The sequence below is a fragment of the Natator depressus genome, chromosome 20, assembly GCF_965152275.1.
Source record: "Natator depressus isolate rNatDep1 chromosome 20, rNatDep2.hap1, whole genome shotgun sequence".
Taxonomy (NCBI): Eukaryota; Metazoa; Chordata; order Testudines; family Cheloniidae; genus Natator; species Natator depressus.
The window spans coordinates 24205413-24231837 of NC_134253.1; the positions used below are offsets into that span (position 1 = coordinate 24205413).

At 54.8% G+C, this 26425-nt stretch overlaps 1 protein-coding gene across 4 annotated transcripts in view; it reads right to left on the minus strand.

Annotated features, from left to right (window-relative positions):
- The window catches only part of NFIX (nuclear factor I X), a 143005-nt gene extending 119028 nt beyond the window's left edge, over positions 1–23977 (minus strand). Inside the window, exon 1 of one of the 4 annotated variants that reach the window (XM_074935444.1) lies at positions 23828–23977. In XM_074935444.1, coding sequence (XP_074791545.1) covers positions 23828–23857 — 30 coding nt within the window. In that variant the 5' untranslated portion in view covers positions 23858–23977. Of the gene's footprint in view, positions 1–22940; positions 23078–23827 lie in introns of those variants that run through there. The other 3 variants (XM_074935445.1, XM_074935450.1, XM_074935447.1) reach the window with 3 other exon arrangements.
- Between the last annotated feature and the right edge of the window lie 2448 nt (positions 23978–26425).

The window sequence follows — 26425 nt, forward strand, 5'->3', positions numbered from 1 at the left end:
ACAGGTTGTTTAGATTAGATAGATAGATAGATAGATAGATAGATAGATAGATAGATAGATAGATAGATAGATAGATAGATGGGGTGTATGGGGATAGATGGGTATGGAGATGGATGGGTGTGTATGGAGATGGATGGATGGGTATGGAGACGGATGGGTGTGTATGGAGATGGATGGATGGGTATGGAGACAGATGGATGGGTATGGAGATGGGTATGGAGACAGATGGGTGTGTATGGAGATGGATGGATGGGTATGGAGATGGATGGTGTGTATGGAGATAGATGGATGGGTATGGAGATGGGTATGGAGATGGATGGATGGGTATAGAGACGGATGGGTGTGTATGGAGATAGATGGATGGATATGGAGATGGGTATGGAGACGGATGGATGGGTGTGTATGGAGATAGATGGGTATGGAGATGGATGGATGGTTATGGAGATGGGTATGGAGATGGAGATGGGTATGGAGATGGATGGATGGGTACGGAGACGGATGGGTGTGTATGGAGATAGATGGATGGGTATGGAGATGGATGGATGGATATGGATGGGTGTGTATGGAGATGGATGGATGGGTACGGAAATTAGATAGCTGGATAAGGGCTGGCAGGTGACAGGTACATAGCAGGCAGAGGGACAGTTTCCCACTCTAGCCCCCGGATCCCCAGTTGAGTCCCAGGGATTGCCAAGCCAGGTCCTGTCTTCCCTTCTGCTGGATTTCTCTATGATGTTGTTTTTCCAGCCGGGTGCGGGGGGTCTTTCCTGCCCTTCTGCACCTGCCACTGAGCAGCCCTTGCCCAGCCCCTGGTTGCATTGGGCGCCCCGCTGGTGAGCCCCATGGGAATCCAGCGCTGGAAGCCAGGAGACCCCGTTCCCCTCAGCCAGGGTGTGATGGGGCAGCCAGGGGGCAGCTTGGGCCCATGCACAGCAGAGAGCAGTCGGGGCAGGGCTGAAGGCAAGCTTGTTAATTTCACCCTGGGCTGAACCAGGTGTCTTCTGAAAGGGGCACCTGGCTGCTCTCAGGGCTTAGCCTGGAAGGCTGGCTTGGGGTTCAGGGGGGTCAGTGGACTTGTGAGGCATCAGCGCCCTTCATGCCCATCCCCTTCCAGAGTGGCATCTCCTGCAATCATGCCCTCTCTTTCCAACACTGCCCCACTGCTGAGACACTCACTAACCTCCCCGCCACACACACACACACACACCATTTGCTCCAGGAGACAACAGTGCGCTTGCAACTCGAAGCAGGGCGTTTAGAATTACCAGGAGGGAAGAGGGCTAAAGTTTCATCTTAATATCCCCAATTGAAAGCCCTGCTTTGTTTCTGAGTTGCTGGGGCAGAAACTGGGGAGGGGGGGCAGGTGGGGGAGCTCAGAGGTAGAGAGAGGGTTTCAAGCACGGATCCAAGAGCTGCCAAGGTGAGCAGGTGGGGGAGGGATAGGAAGGGAGAAAGGGGAAAAGGCTATCCCCACTCAACAGGCTGGGTGTGAGTGCCAGGGGGAGCGGACAGGTCCCTGTGCTGCCCGTTTATCCAGACTGGACATTTTAACTAAATCGGGGGGGGGGCTTGAGGGGGTGTATGTTTCCCTGTATGTAAAATCCTCACTGCAGTTTGTTTGACTTTACTCTCTTGAAAATGGATATACACACACAGGACAAACAGAGGGGATACACACACAGACAAGACACACACTAGCTATGCTGGCACACACAAGATACACACAAACACACACAGACACAGATCACACCACACACACAGAGTATACACCCAAAGGCAGGATACACACAAGATACACACAAACAAACACGCACAGGATACACACTAGATACACACCCACACAGCACATGCAGAGTACACCCAGAAGATACACCCACAATACACAACACACACATGCACAGGAGGTGTCCTAGAGACACACACAGGTGTAGAACAGGTTAGGAATTTTCCAATAAAATGATGTTTTGTTGGAAAAACGTTGATTTGTCAACAGCAAAACATTTCCCAGGAATAGGTTGCTCTGGACAAATCCCCCATTCTGTTTTTGGGGGGTTTTAAAGGCATGACATAGGCAAAATGCAACAGTCCATTTTTAAGTTCAAAACCACTTTTGCATTTTGAAATGGTAGTTAGTTCACAGTTCAAAAAATGTAAAGCTGGTTTTTGAAAAAGGCCGACGTGGGAAGGAAACGGTTTGAGCTTTTACCCAAAGATCTCCTTTCGCTTGGCCCAACCTCTGTGATTTTTTTCAGATTTTCGGTTCACGGAAATTTGCGATTTTGACTTTCCATGATGGGAACACCTCCCAAAATCTGGCGAATTCCTGCCTTATGGGTAAGCCCATCTCCCTCCCAGTCCCCCAGGGTGTGTCTGCACTGCAGCTGGGAGCAACCCTGGGGAGACAGATGCAAGCGAGCGAGGGACAAGCATTGTGTATGTCGCGGTTCAGGTGGCAGCTCGGGCCCACCTGACCTCCAGGCAGCTACCGTGAGTCTGGCTACCCTGGCTGGGGGGCTTGCTGCCAGCTTCAGTGTAGACACACCCAGAGAATCATAGAATCATAGAATATCAGGGTTGGAAGGGACCCCAGAAGGTCATCTAGTCCAACCCCCTGCTCGAAGCAGGACCAATTCCCAGTTAAATCATCCCAGCCAGGGCTTTGTCAAGCCTGACCTTAAAAACCTCTAAGGAAGGAGATTCTACCACCTCCCTAGGTAACGCATTCCAGTGTTTCACCACCCTCTTAGTGAAAAAGTTTTTCCTAATATCCAATCTAAACCTCCCCCATTGCAACTTGAGACCATTACTCCTCGTTCTGTCATCTGCTACCATTGAGAACAGTCTAGAGCCATCCTCTTTGGAACCCCCTTTCAGGTAGTTGAAAGCAGCTATCAAATCCCCCCTCATTCTTCTCTTCTGCAGACTAAACAATCCCAGCTCCCTCAGCCTCTCCTCATAAGTCATGTGCTCTAGACCCCTAATCAGAGGCCACATGAGGTGCCTTTCATCTGGCACAAGACCAAGGACCTGAGCACTGTTGCCTCCGTGCGTTGGGAAATGTCCACCCAGACCTGGCTTGGCCTTTTGGTCTTTCAGGCTGGGTTCTGTGCTGGGGCTGAAGGCACCAAGGTGCCTGGACCTGCTTGGAACCAGGTCCATCAGCCCCTCTCCCAACTCCCGGCCTAGGTCTCCGTTTCACATGGGAGGCAAGTGGCCTGTCAAAGTCCTGGGACTATGCACAGAGAAAAGGCAATCCAGATATAAGATGGGCAACCGCCCACCTCTGTCTGGCTCCTTATCTGCCCTGAGCACCTCAGCACCAACCCCCACACACACTCTCACAAAGTAGGGAAAAATCAGTCTCCTTTTACAGATAGAGAAACTGAGGCAAAGAGCGATGAAGGGATCACAGTGAGTTACAGGGCAGAGCTGGGAAGAGAACGAAAGAACCTTGACTCTCAGCCTCTCCCCTCCCCCAGCTCTACACCCACCCCCAGCCTCTACGCCCCCCAAGAGCTGGGGATAGAACCCAGGAGTCCTGACGCCCAGCCCCCTGTTCTTAGCTCCAGACCACCCCCCCTTCCTACTCTTTGCAACAGAACCCAGTTTCCTGCCTACCTGGGGTCAATGCCAGTTCTACTGGCCTGGGTCCTCCCCATCCGCCTCTTGGGTAGTGAGCTAAGGGGGGAGGGACACACGTTAGAGTGGAAGGTGCCAATCAGGCTGGAGTCTAGGGGAACAGGTTGGGAAGCGAGGAATGAGACATGGGGCCTTTCCCCTCTCGGGGACACTGGCTCCAATCCGGCCCCACAGCAGGGGGACTGGGTGGCTCAGGGAGATGGGAAATGGGGCATGGGTAGGGCTGCCACCTGTGAGATACAGAACCCCATTTCATCCAGGACAGCTACGTCCAAAAAGGGACAATCCTGGGAAAACCTGGACAGGAGGTCACCTAACACATGGGGCTTTTCCCCTCTAGGGGGTGCTGGCCCCAATCCCGATCTGGCCCCAGGGACTGGCAGGCTCAGGACGGGAGGAATGGGGGTTCTCCCCTCCAGATGGCACCAGCTCCAATCCAGCCTGGCCAGCCGTGACCCAGGCTCACCCCGACCCAACAGGCTGTCTGGTATCCCCCAGGAGAGGAATTTGCTGGCATCAGGCTGCCTCCATTGCCGGGCCCAGCTCCCCCAATGCCCACCAGCCACCCCCGCTGACATGGGGGGCTGAGGCGGGGGAGGTCTCAGATACAAGCCCCCATTGAGCTACCTCCTTTCCCTGGCACCCAGGCATCACCCTCTCCATTAACTCTACTGCAAGGCCTTGGCACAAAGACGGGCTGCCCCCACCTCCTGGCGGCCCCATTTTCCAACTGCGAGCCCAGCTGTTTGCCACAGCACCAGGCAGTGCCCGTGCCAAGCAATGCGCCCCCTCTGGGGAGGGGCTGGCACGCGGCTGTTTGCGCCTCCCTTGTTCTATTGAGCGCCTTGCCGCGGCACCAAGCCTGCCAGGGAGTGGGGCTCAGCTTTAATTCAGGCACCCGGCCCGGTGAGCCGGGGCAGAGTGGGGGGAGCTGCTTCCCCTGCCATCTGTCGCCACTTGGTGCCGAAGGAGATACGCCATAAAGGGGCTGGCGCACAAGGACAGCAATTGGAGGGAGCTGTCCTGGCTCAGCCCAGCCAACAGAAGCGGGTAAAGCTTTCCTTGCTGGTGCCCCAGTGCCCACGGTCTGTAGGACCAGGGTCGGGACATTCGGCAGTGCCACCCCAATGCTTGCACGAGACAGAGGGCTCTGTGCCACATGGCGGCAGTCAGGGCAGAGGGCTCCCAGGCAGCATTGCCCAGGGAATAGGAAACATGTACATCTCGAGGGGCGGGGGGGAAGGCCAATAAGGTGCACAGAAGGAGCCACGCAGCAAGGGGAGACAAACTAGGTGCCACGGAAGGACCCGCGCAGCAGGGGGAGATGAACGAGGTGCCACGGTAGGACCCGCACAGGAGGGGGAGATGAACGAGGTGCCACGGAAGGACCCGCACAGCAAGGGGAGATGAACGAGGTGCCATGGGAGGACCCGCGCAGGAGGGGGAGATGAACGAGGTGCCACGGAAGGACCCGCGCAGGAGGGGGAGATGAACGAGGTGCCATGGAAGGTCCCACACAGTGGGGGGATCGGGAATTTCCCCAATCTTGATACGATCCCAAGGCAGCCCCCTTCCCCAGGTGTCTGCGGGGACACTAATGGCTCTTGGATCAACTCAGTCGCAATTATCCAGCCGTTGCGAGGAACCTGTGATTACCGGCATGCCCCGGCGCGAGGGGGGCACTGTGCCAGGTACCTCCAGCGGAGTGAGCGATGGAAAGATCCCTGAGCCAGAGCCATCCCGGCATGCACACCCCCAGCCATCCCAATCCCACCCAGGGGGCTGCAGGGCTGCTCCCTACCCCCACCCCATGTGGATCTGAGCCTGCTGGGGGGAGGGGGCACCGATCTCAGGCTTAAGGCAAAGTGCCATGGAATGAGCCAACCACCCAGACCCCAAAATTTGGGGTAACTCCCCAGGCCCCTCCAAGCCACAAGGGAGCCCAACCAGTAGAACAAAGCAGGGTGCAGGGCCTATGAGAGCCCCTCTGGGGCAGGCTCCAGGGGGTGCACTTCCCCCACAATCCCCCTCATGCACCGCAGCCCCAACTCAGCCACCAACCCAGCTGCAGACCCCCAAGTGCCAGTGCTCTGAGTTCAAGGGGTCTCAGTCTTACCACTCAAAGGCTCCCCGCGCTTCCCCACTGGTGGAGAGGCCAAGGAAAGAACGAACCCTAGACAGTGACCCCTCCCGACCCCTTGGGAATGGCTGTGTGTGCCCCCCACCATGCCAAGCTGGTATCTCAGGTCTGCCGCTGCATTAACACTGGGCATAAATCAAACCCAAAGTGACAGTGGTTCCAGGCCGGGGCTCGGCCTCAAGTCAGGACTCCTGGCCCTGGAATGGGAGTGGGGCCCAGGGTTTAGAGGTTCTGGTCCCAGCTCTGGGAGGGGAGTGAGGTCTATGAAACACACCATCTCCTAGTCCAGCCCTTGCTACCATCTGTCTCCACCCACAACTGCCAACAAAGGGGCCAGGAACAACCCCTCCCTCCCCCACCCCCGAGGATAGAATGTGCTGGGGAGTAATCATCATCCCTCTGCACCAGTCGATCTCAAAGCACCTTACAAAGGAGGTTAGGAGCATAATCCCCATTGTACAGACAGGGAAACTGAGGCACAGAAAGGGGAAACGACTGGCCCAAGGTCACCCAGCAGCCCAATGGCAGAGCCAGGAAGAGAACCCAGGTGTCCTGAGTCCCAGTCCAGCGCTCTAGCACCCGGAGAAATGGGGAGCTCAGGGCTCGGATAGCAGTGGGGCTCTGGGTCAGGATTGAGGGGCACCGGCAGACCATTGTAAGAAGCTTTCCTGATGCCCGTCTACACTAGCCAAGCCTGTCTCTCCCCCCAGCTGAGTCTGGTTTCAGGGACCTCAACGACACCCCCCCCCCCACGCACTCAAAACGGCTTCAACTTTCCACAGGCTGCTCCCTCTGCTCCTCCTGTGTGCGGAGGGGGGGAGAAGGGGGGCATCCTCAGCTCTCACAGCTGTGCCCCTGCCCAGCTCCTCCTAACTGGGCTGATGCCCAAAGAATGCCCAGCCATGCCAGGAGCTGCCGCCGGCTGGGGGATGGGGGGCAGCTGGAGGCCCGGGAAGGGGCGGGTTTTACAACACGCCACGGAAGGAGCCAGGGTCTCTCCGGCCCATCCCTCCCACCCACCCTCAGTCCCCAAGTGGCATGGCTGCCAAAGGGGGAGGCCACTGGGTAACCCTCTCCCTTGCCTGACTTGTGTGAGCCAAGAGCACCCCCATTCCAGGCCTGCCCCGCCCACCTCCTCACCTTTGGGGGGGAAAGAGAGACCATCTGTGCCCCTCCCCCCCAATCCCTCTTCACTGCCAAACCTCTGATGCCAGTGTCTGTTTCATTGTGCCCAGACCTGCCAGCTCCGTGCCATGCTCCTGGCGCCTCCCCTCCCCGCCCCACCCCCCTCCCCCAGCACTTTGTGCAGTGGGGGAGGTGGCTCTTTATTTTAAAGCTCTTCATCTGGGGGGTGAATTGGAGAGTCCCAGTAAAGCAGCCATGGCAAAAGCCATGTGGATGCGGGATTCTGAGAAAGCAAATCACCCATGCAGAGCTCAGCCGGCACCCCTCAGTCCCGACCCGCAGCCCCCTGCTAGCCCAGCCCTGGGCACACACAGCTCTGCGGCGCCCCTCAACCCCGACTGGCAGCCCCCTGCTAGCTCAGCCCTGGGCACACACAGCTCTGTGGCGAACCCTCAATCCCGACCCGCAGCCCCCTGCTAGCCCAGCCCTGGACACACACAGCTCTGCGGCGCCCCTCAACCCCAACCAGCAGCCCCCTGCTAGCCCAGCCCTGGGCTCCCCCCATACACACAGCTCCGTAGTGCCCCTCAATCCCAACCCGCAGCCCCCTGCTAGCCCAGCCCTGGGCACACACAGCTCTGTGGCGCCCCTCAATCCCAACCCGCAGCCCCCTGCTAGCTGAGCCCTGGGCACACACAGCTCTGTGGCGCCCCTCAACCCCGACTGGCAGCCCCCGGCTAGCTCAGCCCTGGGCACACACAGCTCTGTGGCGCCCCTCAATCCCGACCCGCAGCCCCCTGCTAGCCCAGCCCTGGGCACACACAGCTCTGCGGTGCCCCTCAACCCCAACCAGCAGCCCCCTGCTAGCCCAGCTCTGGGCTCCCCCCATACACACAGCTCTGTGGTGCCCCTCAATCCCGACCCGCAGCCCCCTGCTAGCTCAGCCCTGGGCTCCCCCCATACACACAGCTCCGTGGTGCCCCTCAACCCCGACCCGCAGCCCCCTGCTAGCCCAGCCCTGGGCACACACAGCTCTGTGGTGCCCCTCAATCCCGACCCGCAGCCCCCTGCTAGCCCAGCCCTGAGCACACACAGCTCCGTGGTGCCCCTCAATCCTGACCCGCCGCCCCCTGCTAGCCCAGCCCTGGGCCTTTGCTGAACAGAAACTGTCACTACCCAGACAATGAAAACACCCAAGCTTTCCTCTCTGAAAGGAGCAGCAATTAACATTAGTCAGCACCCAGCATGGCCGGAGCAGGCCTGACTATCTCCGTATTAATTAATCACATGTATTACGGCAGGGTAGTCCCATGGTGGGGTTCCCTGGGATGGGGGGCAGGGCCCAGGATGTGGGGCGGGGTTCTCTCCTTACCCCAAAGCATCAGGGCTGGCCAGGGCTCTGAGGTGGCACCTGGCAGTCTCTCTCTCAGGTGCTGGCTGGCTGGTTCTTGCCCCCATGCTCAGGGTCTAACTGATCCCCCTATGCAGGGCAAGGGAGGAATTTCCCCCCCAGGTCAGATTGGCAGGGACCTGGGTGGGGGGGGTTAACCTCCCTCTGCAGTGTGGGGGGCAGGTCGCTTGCCAGGGTTAGCTGGGTATTTCCCCCTTCAACCCCTCGGCCCCTCCTGTCCTTTTCCTGGGGCTCTACACGCATAGGGGAGCCCTTGGACCCAGGCACCACACAGACCCCCTAGGGCTCCTTCCAGAGGCCTCAAGGTGCTTCACAAATGAAGGTGAGGAGCCTTGTCCATTATCCCCAGGTCATAGCTGGGAAACTGAGGCACAGAGCGGCACCGGGCCCTGCCCGAGGCCACTCGGCAGGTCAGTGGTGGAGCCGGGGTTCGAACTCGCGTCTCTCGCTTCCCCTTCCAGCGCCCCACCCGCTGGCGCGCTCTGCCGCTTGTCAGCACTCCCGCACGATGGTGCTTGGAGCGAGCGAAGCACGTGGACAGACAGACTGACGGACAGGTGGGCATGGGGTTAGACAGACAGCCGGACCGTCACCTTTGCGGAGTGATGTGCACATGGGAAACGCCGCCTAACTGGCGAAAAGCCTGTCAAGTTTTAAGAAGCCTGGGGGCTCCTGGCAGGTTGCGCCAAGGTACATCCTCACTCGCATTCAGATGAGAATTCATTTTGGTCCAATGTTAAATTCACGGGCAACCAATCGACCGATAAAGGAGCCAAAAGCCCTGCACCGTTCTCCCAGCTGCCCCTCGTTCACCCACGCACTCAGTGCTGCCCGCTCTCCGCCCTGATTTGTCTTAAAGCCCCAGCTCCGGGAGTCGTGAGATTACAGGCGTCAGTCGTTTTTCAAAGTCCGTTTCCAGCCCCTGGGGCTGCAAGGGAGCCCCCTTCCCACCCCCTCTGAATGGCGCCACACCCAAAAAGCCAAGCACTGATTGTTTTATAGCCGAGCTCGTGATCTTTAAGTTGGGTCTCGCGATTTCAGGGGTGGCATGATCAGGCACACTCGGGACCGGCCCCGCTGCCCCACTGTCACTTCCCTGCACGCTGGTTACACTCTATCGGGGGCATTTGTCTCAGTAACTTCAGGGACGCCCCGTGCCCTTCAGACTAGATGTTCATACAGCGCCGCGCCCAACAGGGTCCGGGTCCGTGGCCGGGGTTCCTCGCTGCGGCCATCCGGCGCCTAAGGAATAGATAATAAACCCAGCGGGGCAAATGGTGGGCTGTTTGCTTCGTTGCCAGTCCTGAACAATGAGGTTTTGAACATGGATTGGGGTCAAACCTGACACACCATTTCTCAGCATTTTCGGAGAATCCCAAAATTGAAAAAAAAAAATTTACATTTCAATTTTAACAGAGAAGAAGTTTTGGTTGCAAAATTTTGCCCAGCCCTGAACGGGCTCCGGTCTCCGCTGACCTCCGGATCAACGACCCGGCAAGTGAGACCAGCGTTCTGCTCCCTGTTCCGACGCAGACGGCTCGTGTGAGGTTGGGCCAGGCATTTACCCTCGGCGTGCCTCAGTTTCCCCACCCCTAAACCAGGTATCATAGCACTGCCATGCCTCATGGGGAGGGACGAGGGGGAGGGTAAATACGTCAAAGACCATGCAGTGCCTAGATGCCACAGGGATAGGGGCCCTATAAGTATCTGAGCAAGCCAGGTAAACGTGGGAGCGGTTCGCGGCACGGGCTGTCCCCCGGCTGCTCGGGTGAGGGCCTGATCTCTGAGCACTACCACAATCCCTGCACAATAATAACGGCGCCTTGAGATGGGATTTCTAAGAGTTTGGCATCTGTCTCTCCCGGGGCCTGCTCCTGCTCCCATTGAAGTAAACGGTAAAGCTCTCGCTTGTTTCTGTGGAACAGGATCAGCTCCCGCAAGGTAACTCCAGTGGGAACTACGCACCTCGACCCCTTGGAGGAGCTGGGCCGAAGCGACCGACTTGAGGTCGCCCAGCAGACCGGCGCCAGAGCTGGGAATAGGACCCAGGAGTCCGGGATCCCAGTGCTCTTATCCACCAAGCCGGACAGCCTGGGAGCTAAAGCTTCAGGGCTTGACCTGATCTCTTAGGAGAGACCAAGCTCATCTGCCCCCACGAAGCTCTTACGCCACATCTGCGAGTGCGGGGCTCTGAAATGGAGAATATTCTTTACTTGGACGGGACAACCGAGTGAATCCCCCCCCCCCCCGCCGTTACAAAGGAATATTGTTCGTTTCTCTCTCGCCAATATTTTGATCATGACGAGTCGTTAACGGAGCTGGCTGGACAATATTTCCACACGGTCCCTGATTGTTAAATTAGGGCACCCCCACTTCATGAAAAAATTCCACATTTTCCAGTGGGGGGAATCAAGCCTGTTGGGGGGGTTGGTTGTTGGGGGAGCAGAAGGGGGGGGGAATGGCTTTTTTTTTTTGGCCCCATTAAAACTTCAGAAACTGACCAGAATGAAGCTGTGGGCCGGGGTGGGTCCAAGACATCAGAGAGAGGAGGCGGGGGAGGCCCCAGCTTTGACGGGACCCTCTTCTGCGCCGGGGGGGGAGTGGGGAGAGGAGCTGCCGAGCGGCCCGGGGCTCCAGCGGCTCAGTGGCCAGCGCCAGGCGGTGTCTCGAAGGGGAAGGGCGTTTGGGGTGGAAAATGTCGCCGAGCGGCTCTCCTGAGACGGGCTCCCGGCAGCCGCTCTCCAGCCGGGACCAGGCCGGTCCGGGTCGGAAATCTACCAGCCCCGGCCGGCACCGGGGCCTTCCCGGCGAGCCCTTCCCGCTCCGGATTCCCGCCGCAGCGGGAAGGAAACGCTGCCGGGGTCTCCGCGCATGGGATTTGCTCCACAGACAGGAGGGACAGTCCCGGGCCGAGCCAGGTCACATATTCGAGCCAACCCTTCCTCCGACAATATAGCACTTGGCTCGGGCTCCTTATTGTTGTTGGGAGCGGGAAAATATTAAATCTGAAACCAGGCTCGTCCAACATATGGAACAGATTGAAGGCCCCTCCACTTTGTTCCTCCTCCCCCCCTTAATAAGAAAATATCTTTACTAGCAAGGGGGTGACGGGGGAGCCCCGGGGACTGGGGAGGGACATCGCTCGACTCGGAGCCGGCTCCGCTTTCGAACAGAGACTGTGCCGGGCTCATCTGAGTATGGGAATGTGGGGGGTGGCGGGGGGGGGGTCGAGTGATCGTGTGCAGCTGCAGCACTGAGCGGGGGGCGCAGAGAGGATGGGGGAGCAGAGGGGCTGTGAGGGTGCAGGGGGAGGAACTGCGGCGCAGAGAGGATGGGGGAGCAGAGGGGCTGTGAGGGTGCAGGGTGGGGGGGGGAACTGGGGCGCAGAGAGGATGGGGGAGCAGGGAGGGCTGTGAAGGTGCAGGGTGGGGGGGGGAACTGGGGCGCAGAGAGGATGGGGGAGCAGAGGGGCTGTGAGGGTGCAGGGTGGGGGGGGGAACTGGGGCGCAGAGAGGATGGGGGAGCAGAGGGGCTGTGAGGGTGCAGGGGGGGAACTGGGGCGCAGAGAGGATGGGGGAGCAGGGAGGGCTGTGAGGGTGCAGGGTAGGGGGGGAACTGGGGCGCAGAGAGGATGGGGGAGCAGGGAGGGCTGTGAGGGTGCAGGGTGGGAACTGGGGCGCAGAGAGGATGGGGGAGCAGAGGGGCTGTGAAGGTGCAGAGTGGGGGGGAACTGGGGCGCAGAGAGGATGGGGGAGCAGGGAGGGCTGTGAAGGTGCAGGGTGGGGGGGAACTGGGGCGCAGAGAGGATGGGGGAGCAGGGAGGGCTGTGAAGGTGCAGGGTGGGGGGGAACTGGGGCGCAGAGAGGATGGGGGAGCAGAGGGGCTGTGAGGGTGCAGGGTGGGGGGGAACTGGGGCGCAGAGAGGATGGGGGAGCAGAGGGGCTGTGAGGGTGCAGGGTGGGGGGGGAACTGGGGCGCAGAGAGGATGGGGGAGCAGAGGGGCTGTGAAGGTGCAGGGTGCAGGGTGGGAACTGGGGCGCAGAGAGGATGGGGGAGCAGAGGGGCTGTGAGGGTGCAGGGTGGGGGGGAACTGGGGCGCAGAGAGGATGGGGGAGCAGAGGGGCTGTGAGGGTGCAGGGTGGGGGGGAACTGGGGCGCAGAGAGGATGGGGGAGCAGAGGGGCTGTGAGGGTGCAGGGTGGGGGGGGAACTGGGGCGCAGAGAGGATGGGGGAGCAGGGAGGGCTGTGATGCGGCACAAACAGGGGACTGTGTATGGGAAAGCCAAAGCGATCCCCACAGATCAGACCCCCACCCAACAGCTTCCCCCCCCCGCACCAAAACTAACACCAGCTGCACCACTTTCACTAACCGCCGCCTTCACGCTGCAGTTCCTCATTCCGATCCAAGAGTGGGAACCCCTGGCCAGGCGACCAGGAACAAGCCCGTTCCGGGCCCCAATCCCGCCCAACGCCCTCGGGGCACGCCAGACTGGGAAGCAGGGGATCCCCATCAGGTGGCCGAGATGTGAAAACTGCAGAGGGTGGCGGGGCTGTTAATGGAGGGAGCAGACTCCGAACTGAGGGGAAAGGGGTATTTGTATTGAGCTGGCCGTTTCTACTCACACCGCAAAGGAGAGCCCCACACTGCGAACCCCTCTCTGCCAGAGGTAGCAGTAGATCCACCAGTCTGACCAGCAGCGAGCAATCGATGCCGGCCAGTTCCCCCTGTCCTGAGCCCAGGAACCGAAGCGCCACCCAGAAGGGCAGCAAGAGATGGAGAACCCACCCCTTTCCTGGGTAATTCCCCCAGTTTACAAGTGGGGAAACTGAGGCATTTGAACGCCGGTCTCGCGCCCACGGTGGCATCCTCACAGCTACACCATCTTTCCTCCCACGGGGAGATGGGCACAGCCCGTCCCCAACTAGCCAAAGCTGGAGATCAGTAACTCCTCGTTCGGTCCCGCCGAAACGCTGCGAGCCAAGCCCCGGTACCTGTAGTAACTGAGTCCCTCTGAGGCAACTTTCCCACCAGTCTCTGCCCAACCAGCCCTGCCCAGGCCTGAAATACAGGGGATAAATCTGTCAACCTGGTCTAATGAACACAATAAATCAAGGAGTCCGTCTGTCCCCGGGGGATCCCCTCTGCACAGAAGACAGCCAACCCTTCGCAGACACCCTCCCTCTGCCCGGCTCAAAAGCTCTTCCCTGGGTTTAATTAACCCCTCCACCACACCCCTCCTCGGCCATGCAGCGTCCTCGTCCTCTTTAGACATGGGGACGCTGAGGAAGGGGGAGCCGGCGGACCTGTCAGGCCCTCGGAGGTCACACAGCGCGGCAGCAAGGGGGCGGGAAGCAGACCCCAGGAGTCCTAGCCCCCTTGCACCCCCACTCTAACGCACGAGACCCCACTCCCCTCCAGATCTTACAGACTGGGCGTGGGATCAGGTGGAAAACCCACTGCCGGCCAGAGAGCCACCGACGTGTGCACTCGAAGCCTACGCCTGCCAATTAGCCCCTAGACCTGTCTTATGGCCCGGACTTGAAATTCCCAACAGAATAGCTCTGTCTTCATCATAAGTGACATCAAAGGCTCCCACTCAATCTGACGTCCTCACCGTGCTAATTCAGGGGCTGCTGCCGCGGGCTCTGAGGGCATGCACCCTGGGACAGATGCAAAATGTCTCTCTCCCCATGATTAAGCTCCTTGGGAAGCCCTTATTTCCCATGGGGATCCAGGCATTTAGCACAGCTCTAAACCCTACCTGCAGGTGGAGCTGGGTGACACAAGGGTTTCTTGGTTCACTCCCAGTTCTGAAAACGCGGAGGGAGGAATTCATTTGGGGCTGAACCGAAAATGACATTTGCCCCAAAAAATCTAAAAATCTAGGGAGGGATAAAAAACTCATTTTAGGTCCAACGAAATGGTTTGGTCAACTCGAAATTAAGCATTTAGCTTCAATTTTGAGCCTCTTTGAACTTTTTAAAAAATCAAACGAGGCCATTTTGAAACAAAAATTTGTTTTAAATCAAAAATCTGAAGCATTTAGGTGGGGGTGGGAATTTTTGTTTTAATTTTTTTCCCCAATGGAAATAGTGCCACAAAACCAACACAAATTAGCAAAATGTTGGAGGGTCGTCAAATCTGTATTTTTCACCCCCAAAAAGTTTAGATCCAATAATTTTGCCCAGCTTTTCACCTCCTAATACGCTCACCCAGCTTCTTCTTCTTATAGTAGGATCAGACCCTCAGCTGCAAAGACACTGAGTAAAAGACAGTCCCTACCCAGCTCACACTCAATGCCTGTGAGGGGAAACTGAGGCTCAAAGTGGTTTGCCCAAGGTTGCCCACAGAGGTGGGCACAGAATCCTGGTGTTCTGACACCCAGAGCAGGGCCCCATGCGTAAGGTCACACAATCTCTCTGGCTTGCTGCCTCTCCCCCATCTTATCAGTGACCCCGCCAGCCACTCCGTTTGTTCGTCATTCATAGGACCAGGCCTTGGTTGTAAACAAATGTAACAGTAAACTCCTCGGGGCAGGGACTGTCTCTCACTGTGTGTCTGTGCAGTGCTTGCCTGGCACAATGGAGGCCCTGATCTAATACTAACAATCATTTTTAAATGGGCACTGAGAAATTGCATAGGCCCCAAATGAAATTTAACTTTTAAAATTTAAATTAAAAAAATCACTAAGACTTTGTTTTTCTTAATCAAAACTGTTCTTTAGCCCCTTTGAACATATTGTAACATTCACTGGGGGTGAAATTCACCCATCTTAGGGTCCCAGTACTCCGTAAGCCCTCAAAACAGTTCTTTTATTGGGAGTTAGTTGGGGGACAGACCATAAGCTGGGGGTCAATTTTACTCTTTGGCATCAGAGAGGGAAAACAATTCAGAGACAGAAAGAGTGAAAATGACCAGACGCTGCCCCCTACAGAGAATAAACACCGCATAAATCTGGAGGCAGACCCTGCCCTAAAAACGGGGAGCTGGGCTTTAAAATCATGAAATGTTTTAAAGAAAATAACAATTTGCCTTTGGGGTCACGTTTTCAAGATTCTCTGCACAATCAATAGGGCTAGAAATGGGTATTTTTTCCCCTCTCATTTTATTTAAATTTCACTTTTGTAAACGAAAGCCAAGATTCCACCGAAATTCCAAGATGCCAGGAGATGGGGCTTCCAGCAAAGGATTTTAAGCGAGAGATTTTTTTTCCAACCAAAGCGCCAGAGTCGGCAATACTGGTAAATGGGGAAGAAGAATAAAATAACAACAATCCCTAGCTCTTCTATCGCAGTTTTCATTAGCAGATCTCACACTGCTGCACAAACAAGGGCAGCATCATTCTCCCCATTTTGCAGATGGGGAAACTGAGGCACCCAGCAGGCCAATGGCAGCGCCAGGAACAGAAGTCAGCTCTCTCAACTCCCATTATAACACCCATTGTATCACGCTGCTGCTTATAAAACACATACTACGATAATGAGAGCACGAAGAGCTGGACGGAGAGAAACGGAGTGAGAGGGATCGAATGAACCCAGCCCAGGTCTCCTGAGAGTGACTAAATTAGTTTTGTTTTGTTTTTTTTTAGTTCTGGTTTCAACCACTTGAAGAAATGTTACTTCGTAACATGGGAGAAAAAAGTTAAATATGAGTTTTCACTGGGGTAACATATTGTAGTTTTGTCTCCTAAAAAGTAGCTGCAAACACCCCCCCCCAAAAAAAAACCCCACCCCACCCACAAGCTCGGAGAAATGGTATCTAGTTCATGGATGTTTACAGCCAGAAGGGACAGGACTCTCTGCTCCTCTGTCCCCCGCACCCGCCTAGCGCGGGCCACAGGATCCCGCACACCAATTGCTGTAGCAAGGCCATAAATCCTGGCGTTATTAGAGCCTGCCCTTCAGGAAGCCGTCCCCTCCCGATTGAAAGCGATGGAGAATCCAGCGCGCAACTAGCCACTCGCTCCAACGGTTGATTCCTCTCCCTGTTAAGAATCCGCCCCCCAGTCCCGGTCTGAACGGGTCTCGGTTCAACTTCCAGCCGCTGCCTCTCGCTGAACCTTTGTCTGCAGGAGTGAAGAGCTTCGGAGGCGGTAGCTAGCTCGGGGGGGCCTCTGGACGCGCTGTGAGGAAGCCCCTCGTGGCTTTACATTTACACTGGAGCAGGGTGAATCACGGGGCTGCCGGTTCGTTGGCAACGTCGGGGTGGGGGGAAGAGTTTCGGGACAGACCGAAAATGAACATTTCCAAAAACGCCCAGCCAATCGAGAAGCGCAGGGGCAAAATACAAATCTAATTTCAGGTCAAACAAAGCATTTTGTGTCGCCACCATCAAGAGGGTTCATTTCCATTTCAGCCTCTTTGAAACAATTTCGACTTGTATTTTTTAATAAAATGCCAGACACTTTCGAAAGGAAACGCCCTTTCAAGATGAAAACATTGAAATGTTTTCATTTTTTCTGACCCCCCCCCATCAAACAATTCGGCAACAGCGCTGCAAATTAGACACATCTTCGACAACCACTGAAAGGCAGCCACCTCTGGGGAGAAACAAAAGCAGGTGTTCTGCACCATTTCCCGGGGCAACCCGAAATGTGGCTTCTCCAGAGGAAATCCTGGGGATACAGTATTATTAGAGGCTAAGTCCCCATCCCACCTTTTCCCTGGCAAGGGGCAGGACTGGATCGAGAAAACTTCAGACCAGCCAGAAAAGGGGAAATAACTTGGCAAATTGTGAATGAGGAGGGGGATGCCAGCCCCGATGTTGCACGGTGCCTTTGCTGTTCAAACGCTGGCCCGTACAAGTGACGGCGATGAGCCTGGTATAAAAACCAGACCAGACCAGAGGCTCATCAAAGGCCTAAGGTCGGGGGGCGCAGGAAGGCGACCGGGCTGGCTTTATGGGGAAGGAACGCTCGGGCTGTGTCGGAGCGGCGCGGACACACACAGGCCTGTGCCCCTGTCAGCGCCGAAAGCCACGAAGCAGCCATACGGACGCTTGGCCGTCGTTTTAAAACCTGAGACCGGGAGCCAAATAATTTCGCAACAGGCAGAAGGGAACGGGCCGCCGACGATCGCAGCCCGGCACTCACAATGGAAGCCTTCGCTGCCAGACGCTGAGATCCGAAATCCCAGCATTCTCCATCGACAGACAGATTCCCCCCCGCCACCCTGGCCTCGATTTTAAAATCCCCTTGGGCCCTGGCTGGGTGTGAAAGGTGGGCCAAAGCCAAAGCCACCTTCTGCAACCGGCTCCTGCCTTTCTAACGAGCGGAGCATGAGGCCCTATGTTGAACTGTCCCCGAATTTGGGGTGACAAATCTTCCCACCTGCGCTTAACAACTTGAGCCCCACCTCTGGAATGTTTGAGGCCAAAAAACATCCAAAGCAAGACAACCCAAACCCAGCTGCAGGCTGCAATCCCTTATTTGCCCTACAATAAGACCTAGAGAGACTTTTCCGCAGTAGATTTCACAATGCCTCACTCTCTTTACTGTATTTATCCTCCAGCCTCCTTGGAGGGCGGGGCAGGACTATTATCCCCATGTTACAGATGGGGGAGACTGAGGCACAACGCAGTTAAGCAACTCGCCAAGGTCACACAGGAAGCCGACAGCAGAGCAGGGATTTGAACCCGCATCTCGCAAGTCCTAAGCGAGAGCCCTAGCCCCAGACCACCTTCCTCTGCTTTCAGCCCCCTTGCACATGATTAGCCATTCAAGCCAATATTCTGCACCGGAGGGGCGCCCGCTTAAGTAAATGTACGTGCATGAGTAAGTATTTCCAGGCTCAAGACCCAAACTGGACCTGCTCCTCAGAAGGGTTGAGCACCCCCAAACCTCACAGAAATCTGTGGAACTGCTGAGCGTCCAGCTTCTTTGGGAAAGGGAAAAAATCAGACAGGTTTTGTTTCAGTCCTTAAATATGGATTTTAAGAATGTAAATGTGGTTCTCCTCAAGCTGAGATCTTTCAGCTTTGGTACAGGGGTGACCTCCTGGCCTGACCCGGCTTTCGTAATCGAACGAGCTGGGCTGTTTCACACAAATGTGCCTATTCCCCCCCTTAAAAAGGCATCTAATTTATTTTGCTAAAAAAAATACATAAAATCGCAAGGTATTTGGAATTTTACAACTCCCACATACCCACATTTCTAGGTGTTTTCAAGCTTTTTTTGGATTATATATATATAAAAATCGGTTTTTGCCAAATCTGTCGAAAATCCAGACACACACTCACACTCACACACACACACACACACACACACACCCCGCGCTCCAGTCGGGGCAACGCTGTTTTGCAACTGAGGCAGCCTCTTGAACTTTGCTCCACTCAGATTCACACTAGCACTTGCCAAGAGGGGAAAGGCGGGGGGGGGGAGGGGGGAAGTGTCACTTTTGTGTGTGTGTGTGTGTGAATCCAGGCAGCTCAGAGAAAGAGACTTCTGTCAAAATACACTGGGGTTGCATATGCTTTGAAGGTAGAGCCAGGCGAGAGTTCGGGAGGCAGCAAAAGTTACTTTGCAGGGAGCAAAATCTCAGCTCTGGTTAGATTCGGCTCCTTGGAATTGCTTCCACCCCCCCACCCCCCACCCCGCCAATTTCTAAGAAACCTCTCACTCCCTCCAGATCTGAACTGGATATTCCGCTTGTTTTTAACAGCACTGGTTGAATTCAGATGTTCCCGTTTTAAAATAAGAAATCTTGGCTTCCCAGCACCAAGCGGTGAGGCAGAGTTGCCTTTCCCCCCTACTCCTGGTGAAACCCACCCCAGCAAACAAGCCCTCCATCGCGTCCCTTCTGAGCCAAGGAGGGCGCGGGCCCTGGTTAATTTCACAGCTCACGAGCTCACTCCCTACAGCGGAGGCCCGGATCTGAACGCACAAGCGGCCTGAATGCGCGTTCAATTCCGGCCGCTCCTCCCACACCAGACTCCGCGCTACACCGAGTTTTGCCGCATCCGGCGCTGCCGTAAGCCAGTTCTGCCGAGCACTTGAGACAGGACACCGACAAGCACCAGGCTAGTTCCTGGGCCGAGATGCTTGAGGCAGGTATGCGGGCGGGAGCCTTGCCCAAGCAAGGACGGCAGGGTTAGCCCCATTCATTCATTCAGCTTGCAAATTTCACTCCCTTGAGCAACCTCAGCAAAGTGGACTCAGCAAAGGCTTTTACAGGAGTAACAGGTACAGCATCCGGCTGTTTAAGAAGGGTGTTTAATAGACCAACAAGCCATTGTTGGCTACTGCCTTAGTGAACCGCGCTGGGGTCACTGCTGTAAAATCAGTTTCTTTTCTAGCCGCCCACACCCAGATCCACCAAGGTATTTGGGCTCCTAAATTCTACTGGATTTCCTCTGATTGCTTTCAGCGGACATTAGGAGCCTCAATAACGTGTTGGATCTGGGCCCCAGTTTTTAGTTGTCTTCTGTCAGTTGACATGACCCTATGCCCTCATTTTTGCACCAATCTCCGCAGGAGGCTGGTGCAAAATTTAACACGCGGGCCGAGTGCACAATCACAGGATTAACCCAGACAAGATTCATCAGAACCGAGGGGACCTGCAACATGACACTCAACAGCAACCAGGACCTCGAGCCCCTGATCCACCTCTGGCTACAGCACACAGCGACCACGGCTGCATGTAGAGAGTCCACCACAAAGAAACAGCCAACAAACTTCTCCCAAAAAAACAAAGGCCAAAGCCCACCCTCTCAGGTTATCGACCAAGCCCCACTTGGTCACCCCACATGAAGTGAGAGGAGAATCTGACCCTGTGATTTCATCTAGGCCTCAAGCCTGCAGCACCGAGTCTCAGAGCCTGGGTCAATTGACTCGGGCTCAGGGGACTCGGGCTGCAAGGTTAAAAATGGCCATGTAGACGTTTGGGCTTGGTCTGGAGTCCTGGCTCTGAGACCCTCCCCACTTGCGGGGTCCCAGAGCCCAAACAACATCTCCATTGCGATTTTTATCCCCCCTGCAACACAAATCCCGCGAGCCTGAGTCACCGGACCAGGGCCAGCCATGGCCATGCTGCGGCTCTCTTCTTGCCGCAGAGATGTACTCTTGGATAACTTAAGAGCTTAGACCAATTGTCAAACGTGATTTAAGCTCTTAGACCCCTAAACGCTACTGGCTTCCAGCGGAACTTTTGTTGCGAAGGGCCATATTTCAAATGTATTTAGGCACCTCCCAATGCAGATAAAGCAACTAGCCCCAGATCCTCCCAAATACTGAGACTCCCACTGACTTCCAGCTTTTGTAGCTGCCCGTCTGTGTCTGTAAGCACCAGAATACCTTTGGAAATCTGGCCCTTAGTAGCCTAAATCTCACTGAAAGCCTATAGGATTTAGGCTCTTAAGTCATTCAGGCACTTTTGAAAATGTTCTTCTTGATGACTTTTCAGAAACTCTGTTACTGTGACCAACATCTCAGCTTCCTGACAATTAGCCAATGATCACTCTAGGCCAGATCTTCCCTCTAAGCAAAGATTTCCAAACAGCCAGTCCTATTCCACCGATGCAATCTGCAATGGGTTTATGAGAGCTCAGTGCATTTGTTCGTTAATATCAATGGCTTACGTTCAAATTAACACACCCCCTTCCCCGCACAATGTGCTGGGCTTTATTGCAAGATGGACCAAAAGGAAGATTGTTGGCAAAAGGAGAGGTATCTGAATGGATATGAATTATTTCACACACCTGCAGCTGTTTTCCTTCAGATGCATCAAGGCATTCCCCCAACCTCCGCCTCCATTCCCAATATGAGCTAAAATTCACGTAGCTACAAAATAAAGCAGCTTTGCAAAAACTCATCCATAGGTTTACCAAGATATAGGAACACAAGGTGCATCTGCTTCCTTTGTGTTTGCTTATTTTACATTTGTTCTCTATCTGCAATATGAAATGAAATTAATGTGCCAAAACGCAGTGTCTCAAACGAGGTAGCTTTTGTTTGCTTCATATATCTGTCTCTCTAGACTACAGGTTAAGGCACTGGGACACACAGGACCTTCGGGTTGAATCCACAGTCCCTGGGTGACCTTGAGCAAATCATTGAATGTCTCTGGGCCTCAGTTTCCCGTCTTCTCAACCAGGCTTTGTCTGTTTTGTTCATTAGGCCCTGCTCCTGTCCTACACAGGAGTGCATTAACTTCCTGCTCGGGACAATGCGTCGCATTAAGCACGTGCACACATCTTTACAGGAAGAAGGAATTTTCTCTTGTGAACTGACCCTGGCCATCTGCACAGCACCTCGCACTACAGGGGACCAACCTCAGATGGCACCTTTGGAGATCCAGCTACCATTATATATACGCTGCAGTAAAGGCTGCGTCCCTGGCCAAGCTGTACGGACAATATCTCTGCTCAATCTTCAGTTCAACCGGGAAGGAAGTTCACTATTTTAAACACAGCACAGCCAAGATTGAATTCAGCTGTCGGTATTTTCAAATCCCCATTTTTATTCTCCTCCACGAGACAGGCAGGAAAGCCACGATCCATTTCTCCCCCTCCTCGCTGCCTAGCAATCAGACAAGCACAACGGAGTTGCACCGAGGACGGGGAAGACGCAGATCAAAACGGCTGCAAGCCGATTTTTATTAAATCAAGTCCCGCGGCAGTACTCAGAGCAGGGCGAATTTTCCTGCTGCCGTCCCCAAGGCGGCCCGCAGTCGCTCACGAGGTATAACCTCTCTCCGAGCCCACGGCACCTGGGGCAAAAGGCTTTTTTTGCAATCCACAGTTCAGAAAAGGACCTGGCAACGTTGCAACGACCCTTTACAAATAATAAGTCCTGTCCCTGCCACTGCAATAACTAACTAACTAACTAACTAACTAACTAACTAACTAACGGCTTTGTTCCAGTTCTGGCTAAAAAATCCCCCCTGGCAACAGGACCTTAGATTCCTGGCCACTGCTTTGAAGGTGTGCGAGCCTGGTTTCTTCCTGAATTCACGTACCCGGGGGGATTTTCCTGCAGCAATCTGCTACTTTCCTTCATACACACACAGCCAGACCCTCTTCGCTGACAGCTGACATTCCACCAGCCCAAAATACGAATAAAACAAACCCAGGAAAGTAAATCATTTGCGGGTGGTTGCTTTTCTTTCCCTCTTTTTCTTTTTTGTCCTCCCTAAATTTCATTTGCTTTTTATCTCATTGGGGAGAAATAAAAAACAAATCCACACATTGGAATACAATTTGGCTTTATACCAAGTGCTCTGGACTTTATCTAACTCACCCCAGTATAAAAATATTGCTTAATTGTGTTCTCTTAGTTTATTTATTTTCGTAAGGGGGGGGGTGTGGGCTTAGCGAATACAAAAAAAGGGGAAATTTAATTTTTTGTTAACAGTGCTAAACCTGAAATTCAGACGGTTTCCCTGGAGCTGCAAATGCTGTTAAATTAGAGGTTTTCTCACTGGTAAGAGAGGTTTTCTCATTCAAAAAAAGGGGGACCTATTCCTTGATAATTCTTTAGTATGGGCTTTAAACACAACCTCTCTCTTATTTCAACTGGCCAGGCCACTCGATTTATCCCCCCAAAAGGGCTCCCACTTGCTGAGAAATCAGAGTCACGGCAGCACGATCCCTGCTGAAGAAAACACCCCCACACACACACACACACTCACCAGTGTCCTAGAAAATGAGCAGTACCCTATTGACTCCCAAGCCAGGACAGGGTAGGGTCAATTTAGTACAATTCTCTTTTCAGGCAATTCTCCTCTTCTCTGAGCAGCCTCTCCAAGCATCTGATCTCTTCACCCGACAGCTTTGTGGTTTGGGGGTGTCAAGCTGCCCTTTAGAAAGAGGCTTGGAAACATAGTAGCCCTTTTGTTTTTTTACAAAGCCCAAGCAATTGCCGAACCTCCCTGTGACACACACACACACACACACAACGTCCTGTCATCTCATATGTGATCTTTCCACACTCTCATTCGCCAGCCACACGGACTCATTCAAGACAAGTAAGACATTTACTGTTACAATATTACATTATTCTGTCTATGGAAACACCTACCCAGATTTGACCTGACCACTGGGGTTGGGGTTTTTTTAAGGGAAGGGGTGGGGGTTATTTTGATGTTGTTTCGGAAGAGTTCTTGTGTGGTGACATTTTTTTTAAAGCAAATTCATCTTAAGGGGCTAAGGGGACTAGACCGGTTCCATTTTTAAAGCCAGGAGCTACAAGCCCCCAAAGTTGCAAAGCAAAATCATTGAGAGTCGGTTGGTCATTTCTCTCTCCCTGGTTTCTCCTCCCAAACCCCTGCCCCTTTTGCTAGGATCTGGCTCTGCCCATCACCCCCTTCTCGATTTTGTAAATCACACTCACCGTCAAGCCACCATCTCTAAATCCTCCCCCCCCCTTCTCCCTTCCCTCCCTGGAGTTTGTAAAGTAAAAGCAGAAGCAAAATGCTCAAGCAGAGTTCGATGTGCAGAATACAAAGAGCTCTTGTTCGCTGCGTTGGAAGGGAAAGTATTAATAAGAGAGGAAATTATTGATTCTCATGGCACGTACCATTATGGTGCAGGGAAACTGGCCAAACATCAGAAACTCATTTTTCCCCCTCTCGCCTAAAAAAAAAAACAACAACCAAAAAAAAACAAAAAACAAAAACACACACACAGACAGGAAAAAACCTGCTCTCAAGTTTCCACAAAACCCTTCGACTTCTTACAGCGGAAGCAGGAGAAGGAAAAATACTGACGAGAGCGGCGAGCGAGCCTCGCGCAGTTCCCGATCGGCCCGGGAAGGAGGGAAGGAAAAACCGGGGGGGAGGGAAAAGGAGGAAAAACAAATGGGGGGGGGGTTCGCCTGACGTTGGGAAGAAAATCGCGATCGGCGCGTCTCAGGCTCTCGCTCCTTCCTCCTCGGCGGGACCCTTTTTTACTCTAACGCCTCGCTCGAGTTGGAAGGAGATTGGCCTGCAGAGCCTGGAGCCGTGCCACCTTCCGTGCGCCCGGGTTTGCAACCCTTCCAGCTCGCGCGGCGCACTGCCGGGGGGGGCAGAGCGGGGAAAGTCTCTGCACGTGAAGCCTGCAGTAAGTTTGCTGCCGAGCTGTGTGGCAAGCTGGCCGGGGGGGGCTTTGTTTAGGTCCCCCCCCCACGGGTTTGGGGCGCTTTATTCGGGTCCCTGGCGCGGCTGGGGGGAGAGGCCAGGCCAGGGCAGGGAGCGAGCCCAGCACTCTGCTTTGGGGGCGAGCAGCAGCCCGGGCGGCGGAGCTGTGGCCGTGAGTGAATTGCTAAGAGCCGGGCACTTGGGGGCTGGGAAAGCAGCAGCCCCGGGCGGGGAGTCAGGAGAGGAGAGAGAAGGAAAAGCGGCCGGGGGGAGCGGAGACAGAAGCGCAGAGCAGGGGAGGTCCGCACTGTGGCCCCCCTCCCCCCAGCCAGGGCCCGATCCTGCACTATTGCAATCAATGGAAGGGGAAAGGATCGGGCCCTGAGCCCGGGGGGGGTAATAAATAAAAATATTGTCTGTTTTTAATTAGAAAGCTGGGGGGGGTCATTTTATTTCCTGCTGGGGGGGGTCAGAGGAAAATCTTTACAACGTGTCCAGAGACACACACTCCGATTCAGTCCCGCTGGATGGGGTTCGGCTGATTTCTTACTACCCCCCCAGCCCCCAGCGCCGCTCCCCTGGAGGGGTACCCAGGTGTGACCCGCAGCCGGGCGCGCGCTTCTCCCTCCTCCGAGCCGAGCGGCGTGTTGAACACGGGTTCGCTCCCCGCCGCCAGCAGATCCGACGCTCGCGGGAGTCTTTCCCCGGCTTAAAACCGGGGCACCGGCAACCAGAGGCGCTAGATGGCCCGAGACACCCTGTGCAAAGAAGTGAAGTCTGGAGACCCCCCCCCCCAAGACTAATCCGGACCCCAAGTTTATTTCAGTGGCGGGGGGATAAAAGACCCCGTAGAGTTGCAACATTGCGGGGGGAGAAACCCCAGCCACCTGCTCGGAGCTAAAGCTCCCCCGCCGCCACAGAGCCATGCCTGGACACCCGCGGTCTGGCCTGACTCTTCGCAGCGATTCAGCGGCCAGGCTGGTTGGGGGTGGTGGTGGGGGGCTGGCCTGTTTATTTACTCGAACAGGTGGTGAGGAAAAGCCCCTTTACCTTCATCTAGCCCGGCTAATCACCGGCACATCCGCCCAGTGGCTGAGTGGTGTCATTCATTAGGTTAGTGGCTTATCAATTGAGTCACCAAGGGAGTGGATGGATGGGTGTGGAGCTGGCTTCTTTCTTGTGCAACAAGAGGGACAGGAGGCATTGGGTTATAAATTAAACAGCAGCTGAGTTTATTCCTTCTCTAAATACTTGTCAGGCTGTGTCTAACCTGTACGCTGCCTTCGGAAAACAGGCATGTATATACACAGTGCTGGCTTATCTGTAAAGGTTATCTCTGCCGGCTGAAGTGTATCTACCAAAGCTCTTCGGGGCGGGGGGAGGAAGCAGCCTGCTATAAAAAGTCCCCTCAGGATCCAGTATCGAACTTAGTCACCGAGCTACAAAATGGGATGCAAATAGAGGGGTTTGCATTACTTGTGCAAAATGGCAGACGAGACTGGTAGCTATTTGGGGAGGAGGTTGGGAAATTCGGTTCCACTCACCGCTGAGTTTTCAGTAAGAAAAAGCAAATATCTTGGCTGCATTTGGGTGGGGGGTTTGTCTGTGAAAAGACACCGCCCCCCCCCCGCAGCTAGAACCGAGACATGTTTTTGGGGCGCCGACGGTGCAAAGATTTGAAACAATTCACTTTGCAAGGAGCACTTTAAACAAACACACAAGGAAACAGTTCTGGGAAGCGGTGGGGTTTAAAGCAAAACAAAAAACCACTCGGGGGAGGTGTAATTTAACCTCTTGGTAAAACCCCTCCACTGTGAATTTGTCTCAAGATCCGAGGTGTCACCCACTTCGGGCTAACTGCCGAAGTGCCCTGGTCGCCCAAGGAGAGCGGATAATGCACCGAAACATGACGAGATCATGCAGATTTCACCTTCGTTTATTGCAACCTCAAACTGGGCTCTCTGGGCCAAGGCGATGTTGCAAATACCCAAGCAGGTCTTCACCCTGGACGGTGGCTGCAGCAGCCAGAGGGGAAGAATTGCTGCACGACATAATAA